Here is an 11,920-nt window from a genome sequence, read left to right as displayed (position 1 = left end):
ACAGTGACTTACTGTTTAAAACAAAAAGCTTACAGAAAATGAAAAAAGATTAACTGCAAAACAAAACTCCTGATGCAGCATCAAAGGGGATTTAATTAACATTGCTTGTTTGTGCTTGCTTGGTTTTTAAGGAGGTAAACTGCAGTAAGAACTTTTTTAGTGTTTACCCAAGTAAGTACGTTATCAACATTTCGAAATGCTCTAATAAGCTCCATATTTTTCATTGCACACCATGGTCTGCCAGGAAGTAGAACTTAACCCAGAATAATAAGCCCCCTCCCCTTGTAGAAATAATTTAATTTTGCAAGAATAATCAGTCATGCTAATCTCCATGGTAGCACACATAATTAAATTTGCCAGCCTCAAATTTGGAGTTGCTTCTTCAGGAAATCACAAACAGTAAATCCACGTGTTTTACGTACAGCACATTGTGAGTCACTTGTGGAATATTTAATTAAAAATAATTAGTAGAGATTTAGTAGTAGTTTTTTTTTATTGGTGGGACTCTCAGAGACAAAAGACACTGCAACAGAAAGTGCATGTTTAATAATGCACATATTGAATTATATTTTTTAGAGATTGCAGGCCAGTTAATTGCACAATGTGTATTTGAATAATTACAGATGTGTTGACTTTAAAAAAACACATGGCACTGTCTTGTATAAAGGGTATGAACATGGGGTATGGAGCAACAGAGAGAAAGGGGAAGTAATGAGCAGTGAGTGCCATCTGCAGACAGGTGTGTGGAACTGCTATTAATAGTAAAGTACCATCAAAATGTAAATTGAACTGTCAGGCGCAAAATATCTCTTTCAGTTATAAAAACAATGCATAACACAGCTTATGTGAGACTTGGCAATCATGTTTATTTATGGAGGCAGTTCAGGGAGCGTGTCAGGACATGCGCGCTCTTCACTGTGGCAGCCTCGAGCTCGCGCTGTCTGCGTGCTGCCAGAGCCAATCACAATGTAGATAAACACAATATTGCGTCATTGTTATTGTGGTAGTTGGGGTTCCAGCTGCTGACAGAGATTTCGCCACCATTTCGCCAACATTTAGGCCACTAAAACTGCGTTAACGAGCGGACTTGACGGAGTATACCAGCACCATGTCGCTGCAAAAGGACGTGTCATCGGACGAGAGCTTGCAAGGTAAAGTATAAACGATATAACAGCTTGTAGCTCAGTAGGGTTTAAGCTAGCGCTAGCCTGCAATGTCAACGAAAACACGAGGTAACTAATGTTATGACACATAACATAGCCTCGTGTAAAGCTTGAGCTAAACAGTCGAGGTATCTACCTAGGAAGCTAGATTAAAACTCAACGTTACATTATTTTATGGAGACATGTAGGGACACGTAAGGACAACACGTCGCCCTAGTTAGTTAATGAGGCTTATCTGCACTGTTGCAAAACCTAAATCAAGCCAAGGACAGTTTGTATTTGTTGTTCTACTGTAGCCCAAGCCTACTTGACAACCCCAGCCTATACAGACCAATCATACCCATTGAATTGAATATGTTAAGGCTGTGTATTTGATTTAAGGTTCCTGGGTTGAGCTGCATTACAGTGGCACTGGATCTCAGAGCACCAGTCATCACGGAAGCCAGGAGCAAATCCCCACGTCCATCCAGGAGGGTGACGTGGAGAAAATGCTGCTGGATGCACAACATGAGTCAGGCAGAAATAGCTCCAAAGGAAGCTCTCAGTGCAACAGGTCTGCGGGGCAAAGGGGAAGCACAGTTTGTGTGGTATTTTTTTTTATATATGTTGTGTAATACAGATGAGACAATACATGAATCTTTGGTGACAAAAGTTTCCCTATTGTGTTGTCTTCACAACAGCCCACTTAGGGCCCAGACCCCCCTTCTTCTGTGGAGAGGCTCAGAGGCAAACAGCTCACAGGTACATTTGTTGGTCATACTGACCTATCAAAGTCTAATTGATTAAGTTTAGTTTAATAAATAGTCCACACAACATAGTGTTGTTTTTACATTTCAGTGAGGGCAAAGTTGTTTGATTATCCACAATTGGTGTTTTTAGTCAGATGAAGACTTCCAAGAAAGGAGACGGGAGGTAGAGAGCATGATGAAGAAAAATGCGGACTGGATCTGGGACTGGTCTAGTCGACCTGAGAACAATCCACCAAAGTATGTAGCCACCACTGATTTGGTAACTCTTAGTATGTGGTATGTTTTTTGTAATTTCTGTGGAGTTATCTTAGTTGATTATACAATAATATAGCTCATTGTTGATGACTATGAACTATGTGAATACAGTGTAGATGGAAAAATATTAGCGATCATAGTGATGGTAGAGCTAACAGCAATAGGAAATTGTAAACTCTATTGTGCTAATCTCTTACATATATATTTATTATATGTCATGATTTATAGTCATAATTCATGGAGTGAAAAAAGGTCTGTGTTACCAGAGGTGTCAGTATGACATTAGACTGGCACTCATTGGTTTTAATATATTCATAACAGTGAAAAATTAATGTGCTTCTCTGTAGGGAGTTCCTGCTGAAGTACCCTAAGCGCACGACCCCTCTCAGCATTCGGAACACCAGCGTCATGAAGAAGGGAGGCGTTCTCTCCGCCGACTTTCTGAAGCTTTTCCTCCCATCATTAATCATTTCTCACATACTTGCTGTTGGCCTTGGGTAAGCAACTTCATTTAATCTGTAAAAGAGAATAATACAGTATCTCACAATCTAAAAATATTAAATGGGAGCCTCTTGGGGCAATTGCATAGGGATTGTTGAAGAACCATTGAAAGACCAAATCTTTGATCACATACAATTGATGTGTTCATAAATAATAAATTACTGTATAGATGAAACATTTATTTGGTATTTTTCAAATAATCATACATGAAAATATAGACCTGTTTTCTTACTGACCAACACAACATTACTGATTTAGTTAGTCTCTGCATTAAATGGCCTGTAAATCAATTTAAGATTATAGATTCCAGTGTTGTGTTTGGATTTTAAATGGTTGGACAAGAGTTCTATTTATTGTGCCATAAATCTTGATTGTACGTCTACAAAACACATGCAGAACAGAAGAGGACAATATTACACAACTGAACACAGCTCCAAAATATCCAGGAAGTGGAAGTGGAAATGTATAATGGTTCCTTCTGCTCAGTGTCTTGGATTTAGTGGATACATGTCAAAAATTAACCTGTAGTAATCTGTCTTGAGAACAATTAAGACAGAACAACACAATGTCTTATGCTGCGTTCAAATGGAATCAGGGAAACGGTAGACAGCAATTCGGATGTCATTTTAGAGGACAAAAGCAAGGTGGAAAATTGTGGTGATTGATGGCCACGTTGAAAATAGATGGCATAAAGCTAAAATATTTTAACTTTGTGTTGTCCTCTGTGACAGGGTTTACAGTCAAATGTTGTGTAGCTCCTTTACACAAGGCAAAAACACGGCAATTTGGAGAATTACTGGACATTACTAGAAAGATTACATGAAATAATAAACATGAAATAATTTTATGTATTGTATTTTCTTCTATTTATTTATTTATTTTGTTAACAATATGACACCACCATTGTGACATACTGTCACACATGTTTGTTTTTACAGTCCTGCCATTCCATTGAAATGTTTGTTTGTTTTTCCTGTGCTGCCCAGAGGGTTTTTTCCGTCTGCTGTCTGCCTGACTCCATGTTTACTTTAAAATGTGCAAATTCGCAGTAGCTGTGACCACGTCTGCTCACGCATCCACGCGTTGCCCCTTTTTGCTAGTTGGCATGACCAGTTAATCAGCTGTTGTTTGGCTCCTGAACAAAATTTTCACAAAATCTTGGGCAAGTCTGTGAATCCATTTGAAAGTTAAGTGCTTTTTTCCAGTAGTCCAGTTCTGTGGCCAACCCCTGCCCCCCATCCTCTGTTTTTTTTAGCCAGGTGGCATGAACACAAACACACACTCTTGACTTCCAAGCCTAATTTCAGCCTCCTAGGGCAAAAACTGTGGCCACCAAAGAGTGGGGAGGTTTTTGTGGTACGACTAAGAGACTGATCGTAGCTTAAAACATGATGGTACAGATGTTGGTTGCAGTGGCAAACTTATGATGAAGTCATAACGTCCCAACTTCAGTGTATTTGTATTTAGATCTATATTTCAGCAGATTTTAAATTTAACCTGTTTTCTTTGTTTTATATTTTGCTGTCAGAATGATCTTAATTTACACGTTTGTCTCTCTTCTTTTAGGATTTATATCGGGAAGCGTCTAACTTCCCACAACACCTACTAAGTAGGACTACGGTGTGTCGTGACACCTTGTCACCTCGACGTGACCCATCTTGGCATGCCTTAAAATGGGACCTACTGATGATCAAGGAGAGATTTGGCCATGTGACACAGTCCAATTTGATTGAGTGCCCCGCGTAGCTCACACCAGCATGGAGAGTTAAGGATCTGTCATTGCTGTTTCATGGCGTTAACTCATGAACGCAACAGTGACCAATCCTCTGCTCCTTGCTGTAGTCTCTGTCCTGGCCTGGAGATGATGACTGTTTTGCTGCTTCCAGCTCCTTAAATCTGCACGTTAGGGATCTGATGTATATTGTATGCCATTGCCTTTTTCTTTTTGCAGTGAGAAATCACTTTTGATTTAAAATGATATACTATCAGTATGTTTTATAGATCAGATGTGGAGAATGGAAATTGGTGTGACTTGCAATCTTATTTTTGTCTAAGGGATCATTAGCCTAGTGTGTATGTGATTTCATCCAGTACTGATAGCTCAATTTTGCATTTGTAAACTGTGATTATATGAAAGCATTATTGAGCACTGATATGGTCCATTTTGTTCATCCCTCACAAAATAAAAACTATAAACACACATATGGCCCCGATGTATTTGTAAACCACTTAATGCGCAGAAACATGGCGCTGACTGTTTCTCAAAGGAAAGGACCACATGCAGATGAACACAATTAAAATTTTATTGAACTTTGGTCAAAATAATAAACAAGTGAATACATTGCCACCATGTTAGGAATCAATGGACAAAGACAATGCATTATTATGTGTTTGTTTTAATGTCATCAGTATATGTTTTGTGTAGTCAACCTTCATTTCTGCATTCACAACTACGGAGATAAGATCCACATTTGCAATACGCGGCTCAAATTTGGGTGACATCCCTAATAAATGAATAAGGGCACATGTATGAGGCCTGTCTGAATTTCCTACTTATTACATGATTAGGAGGCACTCTATCACATAAACTGTATGGTGTGCAATTTTCCTCCTCCTGTGTTTTCATAGACAGCCACATGTAGCAGCAGTATATGAGGACATAACTCTATAAAATAGGATTTACAAATAATGCACATGAGGTTTGTAAAACGTTTGGGGACATAACTTGTAGCTGTCACTGATAGAAGTAGGTATTAAGGCTGCAGATTCCCTTTGTCCTGGGCCCCATCTTGTGCCATGTAGTTTCCAGCCCGCATCCTAAAACATGGTCAAAAACTAGAAATTAATCTCTTGACACAAACACATCATCGGTTGTCTCCAACAGTGGTTCTGAAACCGGTAGCCCCAAATAGTATTTCCATAACAGGTTTGCTTGAGATCTGCTCAAAGACAGTGGTGTGACTGGACATTTTTCCACCTCTCTACAACATAAAAACATGCAAAGCAATAAACATGTTTTAATACATACTTCTAAATTTAAAAACACATCTGTAGTTTTAGTTTCTTTTATTATGTGGATGACAAGGTGTACTTGAGTAGATACAGTCAGTGAAATTATGTCACCGTATTGACTGGGGGTAAAGTAAGAGGAGGGAGGGGGGGAGAAAAAAGAAACAAGTCCACTTTCCAAATTCATGGCCTCTTCCACCAGTAGTTTGGCCTGAATACATGGCCAATGGGGGAATGTTACAGTTAGGCTTATTGGCCATTAATCCGTGCTTCAGAGGGCCCAAAATCTTTGAGATGATGTTACAACTTTGACAAGACGTCATTTTAAGGGCTTCCGAGAGTTCTGTCGTTAAATCATGAAATGAAGGCTTAAAATGTCAACACAAACACCAACGTTCAAGAGTTTGACCTCTAGGGAGTGCCATTCCGTCAATTAGACCCGAATTGGGCTTTCTGGGTCAGGGGGGCATGTTGATTGCCCTGATGCCAAAGGCAAAAACAACCTAAGCTCAGACTCAAAATAAAACAGGCCTATGGATCAACCTCCTGTGGCAAAAAAAAGTAGACACGTGCTTTCGAATTCTTCACCAGGAGGACAACGAGGCTGTTTCTTCTTATACAGATAGACAAGTAGTAGGCTTAACTACACAGGTACGGTAAAAGCCCTATCCTCTGGAGCCCCCAAATCTTCTAGTTGATTTTGTCCTGGAAAATGTACAAGTTGTTGGTGGCTGCCACAGCTATCACGTTATCTTTGGGGTGCCAGGCAGTGTGGAGGATCTTCTTGTTGAAGTCCAGGCTGTCCACGCTGATCTCATCCTTCTTCCTCTTGCCACCAGTGGACACTTTGCGTGGTTTGAGCGTAGCCCGTGGTTTGCTGCTCTCCCTGGACGCCTCCAGTGTGATGTCCCGCCTGGTGTTGCGGTCAAACATTCGGAAGAAGTTGTTGTAGGAGCCGGTCATGATGGCACTGATGGAGAGAGTAAATAAAAATTGTGTAAATTAACTTGGGGGGGAAAAAACATAACTCAATGCCAGCCATGATTGACTTATCAAATCTGTAATTCAGGAGCACACATACCTGTCACTGCCATTCCAGCAGCACTCGAACTTGTCAAAGATGCAGTCATTTTCATACAAGGAGCAGAGCTTACTGCGAAGGTATTCGTGGACCTGACACAAAACACATTAATTAACCTAAATATTCACTTGAGCCGAATGTCTTCATCTGTATGGATACAGTTTACATGATGTACAAAGGCCAACACAATATTGCACTTTTACATCAGTGAATGGTGAGTTCTGCTTATAATCTTTTAACAGAACTGTCCTCATGTTGCGTGGCTCACCAGACACACTTGTGAGGCTACTCTTTTTGAGTCGCAAAAAGCGTGCATGCCATTTGTTGAAAGGATTGTATCTTTTTACTTACTGTTATAGTCTTTGGAGGACTATAACAATAAGCCTGCAAAAAAATTATAAATACGTATGTAATAAATATCTTACTTAAGGCCCAATTTAAGTGGTCACTTCAGAATCCCATCGTTTTTAAAACATTGCAGTGCTTACTGTTCTCACACAGGGTCAAATGTTACATTAAAAGTCACTAAATATGTTTATGCACCTGATACGTCTCCACTGGCCTGTTCTCCATGTTGAGGTCCCAAACTTTGACGGAGAGGTAGTCACGTGTCATCATATAGCGTCCGCTGTGACTGAACTTCACGTCCGAGATGGAGGAGATGATCTCAGAGAAAAAGGATCGGCTGCTCGGATCCTCCGGCTCCTCAAAGACTGAAATAAATACATAAATATTGAAGTCTTATTTCTAAAATTACCAGTAGGTCTTTTTCAGTTTATGAAAAAAAAAATGAATATACAATCTTAAAATTTATTGTCTGACCAAAAGTAAAAATAATAATTTATAGAATTTTATGACCAAGGAAAGCAGGAAATCTAAATATCAGATAAGCTGTTTATTCAAATGTAATTTGTAATTTGTATATTTTACTAAATTAATCAGTTTGTAAAAATACCGATCAATTAATTTTCCACTGCTTGACTTATTAACTGACTAAACATTGCAGCACTACAGTGGAGGTACTTACACTTTGAGTGCCTATCGCAGAGTGCCGCTGCTCGCATGTCACACAGGCGGATGGTGCCTTTGCTACTGCTGTACACAAATACATTGCATTGGTGTGGATGGCACTCAGCAGCTGTGATTACTTCTGTCAGTTCCTCCATGTTGGCGGGCTTGATGTCTACAATATCTGAGGAACACACTGTTAAGAGAACTAGCAGTCTTATGTTTCATGGTGATACAATGCAGAAGCTATTACTCTATAAGCCACACATCTCATGTCTGTTGTCTTATGCAGAAAAAGGATACTAAAACTTCTGTCTGTGATTTCCAAGTGCCATAGATTTATTCTTAGGTCATCTGCGGAGAGGTACGTTTCATGATCACTATTTACAGAAATGGAATTAATGTGATAGGTGTGCGCATTTGCAAAGATCCTCCGTGGGCTTGCTTCTACCATGAGATCCATTGGCATCAGCACTGGTACCTGAAACATACAACGTGCATTTTAAGACAATAAAAAAAAAGCCATATTCAAAAGCGAGACATGTCTGATGTATGATTAAACATACCCGTAAAGAGGTGAGTCTAAAGGGATCTCTGAGTCGTCCATCTTCATCTTTCAGGTTGTAACCTTCTGCTCTTTTATCTCTTTCACTTATTTTCCACAATTTGATAGTTTTATCTGACAGGAACACACACAAGAACATTGTAAAATCACAGTTTAAAATTCAGATATTGCCAAATAATCACAATACACAGAAGGGAAACTCTTACCATTTGTCGAAAGTAGAAAGTGAGCAGCATTTTGTTGGGGTAGCCATCTTATTTTATTTATTTTTTCCTCGATTTCTAAACTTTTCAAATAGTCAAATTCTGGCTCGTGACTCTGAAAAGTGCTATAGACGTTGTACTCCCCTCGCAGGTGTGGACGATTCTTAGACTGGAAACAAACATGGCAAATATAAGTCACAGGGTATGTACATTATCACTGCCACACAGAGGCAGCATATAACATCTGACAGGATACAGTTGATGAAGATGCTCGTCTGTCACTCCAGATGACTCTTACCTCCTGTTCATGTTGAAATATCACTACTCTGCCTCCTTTATCTCCAGTTGCAAGCAATTCTCCAGAATAGTTGAACTCAACCGTTGAGATTATGTCAGCTGAAAAAATGGACACAAATCAGGGTGAATCACACCATGGTAGCTCTGATGACAGCTATGCTACTGTGTTAGGCTGCAGGCTACATCTGGTGCCAAAGACATTGCAGAGACAGAGCATCAGGCTCACTGACATCCACACACACACACACACACACACACACAACGTACACCCATTCATGTATGAATGAATGAAAACAAGCATGATGTCACTCGACAATTTATGGACGCAGCACATTGACGTCATGGACACGGTCGCTCCCCTTTAATAGCTTAGCCACCACCTAGCATAGAGCTAGCTAGCGACACACAGTAAATTACACAAGAAAGGGCGTTTGTGCAACTGATCCGCAAACAGACTCACACCAATCACGACAGCCGTGTTATATTAAAACCCGCGCGACCCTCTAGCTATCGTGCATCTCACGTGAAGCCCACAGAGCATCATCATCTTAGCTAGCTCCCCACCGTTATAGCCTAGCCGCCAAGCTAACGTTAGCTACATACCTTCCGCAACATCTTCATCTATCGCTCCTTTCACTTGAGAGAAACACCACTGGAAATCATTTCCTCCTGCAACTCCTGTAAAAAAAAATGAAACAGCGTTAGTCTGTATGTGACTCGCGTTTCGCCGGGCGACAAAATGACCTGACAGTGACACAGTTTGACAACTAGCAACTTAGCTTGCCAGCGCTAACGTTGGCTAGCTAACTTGCAGATTCAGGCCATCACACACAGTAAGTGAGGTGGGTCCTTTTCCTCCCTTCAAAAGTAGCTTACCCGCCATTGCTTCATGTAGCAGCTCTTGCTGTACACGGCTTCCAATACCTAATCAACCAATGCGGCTTGCTCGGGGAAATAGATAGCATCCACAATCAGTGTGAAGACTCGGGTCCAGATCTGTCAAGACCACGGAAATTATCCGTGATTTTTTTTCTTCCAAAATGGCGCACAGTACATGGAGAAATGACGTCATGCACACATGCCACATCCTGGCTCCATCCATCCTCCTGAGCATCATGTTATTAGATGTGCATTCAGCCTTTATTCTCCATGCATTCAACTTTATTTCATCACGTTACACGTTATTCCTGCACAGCATGTTGAAGCCAACACAGCTACTCTGTGATGGGTGGGACAGACGACATTTACACAGGATGTAGGTGTTTTTGATTAAAGCTGAAACAGACAAAATCTAATAAACAACAACAAAAAAGCCAGCATAAACAGCATGAACATGTTTTCTAATCTTTTATTCATTGTTTCATCAATGCATTTTGCATGATATAAATAATTTGCAAAAGTTATTGCAGAGATACAAGTAAAACACATAAACTCATATTAACAACTTGTATTTTTCATTTTAAAACGTGTCTTCATTGGTGGTTGTTGATGTTAGATATGAACTGTGTCCCAGCTCAAAATTGTGTGACACCTTACAAGTACCCTGCTTGTATTGTGTGGTCAGTGGGTGACATCTAGTGGGCAAATGGTGGTACTCCAGTTAATTTTTGTTGGGTATCTTGCACCTCTATAGGTAATAAACTGAATGTACATACTTTTCAGCCCCGATTTCATAGCCACTTACCTTTTGTATTTTAGGCCTGATTACCTGACTAATCATAAAAGTCCTCTCAAAATAACCACAGGTAGTTTTAAAATGTTAAAATTCAACATCCGAGTTTTAATTTTTGACCTGTAGGAATAGGGAATCATTTGCTAAAAAAAAAGGCCATGACTCTTGATCTCTACAGCACATTACTCCTATGACCCTATATGCATAAGTTACAAGTAGGCCTGCCGTAGAGACGTCATGCATGCACAATAAGTTATTACAGAGGTTAAAGGACATTTTGTGAATTAAAAAAAACATCAGTGCCCCTCTTGAGTGCCACAAGATCATCTTTATTCACATCATCTTCACATTAAAAAAAATACATATTTATTGTGGTTAATTCAGTCTGTCAACCAAACACTTTCATTGTACACTATCAGTCATTTTTGTATTGTTTTTGTTACTTCAAATTGTGGATACTACATCAGGGAACAAACTTCAAATTCTGCTCAACCCAGTTCTGCTCCAAATCCATCAAAAAACTATGCCACTTTACATCTCTGTTTTTGTGAGCCCATGCCCAAAATCACGGCGCAAAATACATATATACAAAAATAGATGTTGGAGCTGTGGTAGTTGTTTTTATTTTATGCTTATTTTTCTGTAAACAGCACTCTCTGAAGGGCTGGGGTTGTCAAGAATTGGGAGGAGAAGAATAGCCCATAGGGGCTGATTGTGCAATAAAAAAAGTCACATTCCAAAAACTAAAAAAATGGCAAGTGCTGATGAAGTGTGAGAATATGTAATATCTGGGCCACATTTCAGTGGAAAATAGAATAAACAGAGATGTGTTGTTTTTAGTAAAACAGTTGATATAAACACTAGTCTAATATAAACCAACACACAAAATCTGCTGAACTAAGTAAGGGAATGAGGAAATAAGCTCTGTTTGTCTGCTTGCTAATATATTATTGTTTTGCTGTTTATCTTAAAATAGTATTGTCACCTGAAACAAATAGTGCTTGTTTAAAACCAAATATTACAGGTTACACATGTTTTTCAAGCTAGCTAATCACCTGCATTGAGTTCTGGATAACTACCGCACAGTGATGGTATTGTCTTTATAGTGCTTTTAAACTTGTTTTGTTTTCTGCATCTGCAGATTGTCCTGGAGGTGGCAAGTAAACAAATAGGGATGCACCCAGAAAGACCTGGACCAAATCTCACCAAAACCTTCTCCCCGGCATCTCCCAAGCTCCACATCCCTCTCATCACTCACACAGCGTCCCTTGGGGAGAAGCAGAGCAGAGGGCTGGAGGTTAGGAAGACTATATCTATATCTATATTTATATAAAGGTGGACCAAGTTGTATCTGCAGCATATGTGCAAGTTGGATGCTTTAAGACTATGCGGAGCATGCATAGAAATATGACATAAA

At 39.7% G+C, this 11,920-nt stretch overlaps 2 protein-coding genes across 2 annotated transcripts; one reads left to right on the top strand and one right to left on the bottom strand.

Annotated features, from left to right (window-relative positions):
- Positions 1-987: 987 nt before the first annotated feature.
- LOC117248309 (BCL2/adenovirus E1B 19 kDa protein-interacting protein 3) lies at positions 988-4,870 on the top strand. The gene is made up of 6 exons (XM_033613273.2): positions 988-1,151; positions 1,545-1,716; positions 1,844-1,904; positions 2,043-2,149; positions 2,515-2,664; positions 4,235-4,870. Exons 1-6 carry the CDS (start codon positions 1,109-1,111, stop codon positions 4,275-4,277), a joined length of 576 nt encoding a protein of 191 aa, XP_033469164.1. The 5' UTR covers positions 988-1,108; the 3' UTR covers positions 4,278-4,870.
- Positions 4,871-4,957: 87 nt separating this feature from the next.
- On the bottom strand, positions 4,958-9,894 carry LOC117248308 (serine/threonine-protein phosphatase 2A 55 kDa regulatory subunit B delta isoform). Its single transcript, XM_033613270.2, has 10 exons — positions 9,708-9,894; positions 9,435-9,509; positions 8,833-8,930; positions 8,538-8,703; positions 8,333-8,445; positions 8,070-8,247; positions 7,786-7,950; positions 7,302-7,471; positions 6,759-6,850; positions 4,958-6,647 (listed from the first exon to the last, which is right to left on the bottom strand). Exons 1-10 carry the CDS (start codon positions 9,712-9,714, stop codon positions 6,368-6,370), a joined length of 1,344 nt encoding a protein of 447 aa, XP_033469161.1. The 5' UTR covers positions 9,715-9,894; the 3' UTR covers positions 4,958-6,367.
- Positions 9,895-11,920: the final 2,026 nt, after the last annotated feature.

Source organism: Epinephelus lanceolatus, chromosome 17 (genome assembly GCF_041903045.1).
Source record: "Epinephelus lanceolatus isolate andai-2023 chromosome 17, ASM4190304v1, whole genome shotgun sequence".
Classification (NCBI taxonomy): domain Eukaryota; kingdom Metazoa; phylum Chordata; class Actinopteri; order Perciformes; family Serranidae; genus Epinephelus; species Epinephelus lanceolatus.
The sequence above is the reverse complement of the archived record's forward strand: the minus strand, read 5'-3'. Positions and strand labels throughout refer to the sequence as shown.

Coding starts and splice junctions, on each gene's coding strand:
- LOC117248309 (XM_033613273.2), top strand. CDS start 1,109: ATGTCGCTGCAAAAGGACGTGTCATCGGACGAGAGCTTGCAAG. Junction 1,152..1,544: donor ATCGGACGAGAGCTTGCAAG/GTAAAGTATAAA, acceptor ATTTGATTTAAG/GTTCCTGGGTTGAGCTGCAT. Junction 2,150..2,514: donor CCTGAGAACAATCCACCAAA/GTATGTAGCCAC, acceptor GCTTCTCTGTAG/GGAGTTCCTGCTGAAGTACC.
- LOC117248308 (XM_033613270.2), bottom strand. Junction 7,951..8,069: donor AATCACAGACAGAAGTTTTA/GTATCCTTTTTC, acceptor TGTGTTCCTCAG/ATATTGTAGACATCAAGCCC. Junction 7,472..7,785: donor CTGCGATAGGCACTCAAAGT/GTAAGTACCTCC, acceptor TATTTATTTCAG/TCTTTGAGGAGCCGGAGGAT.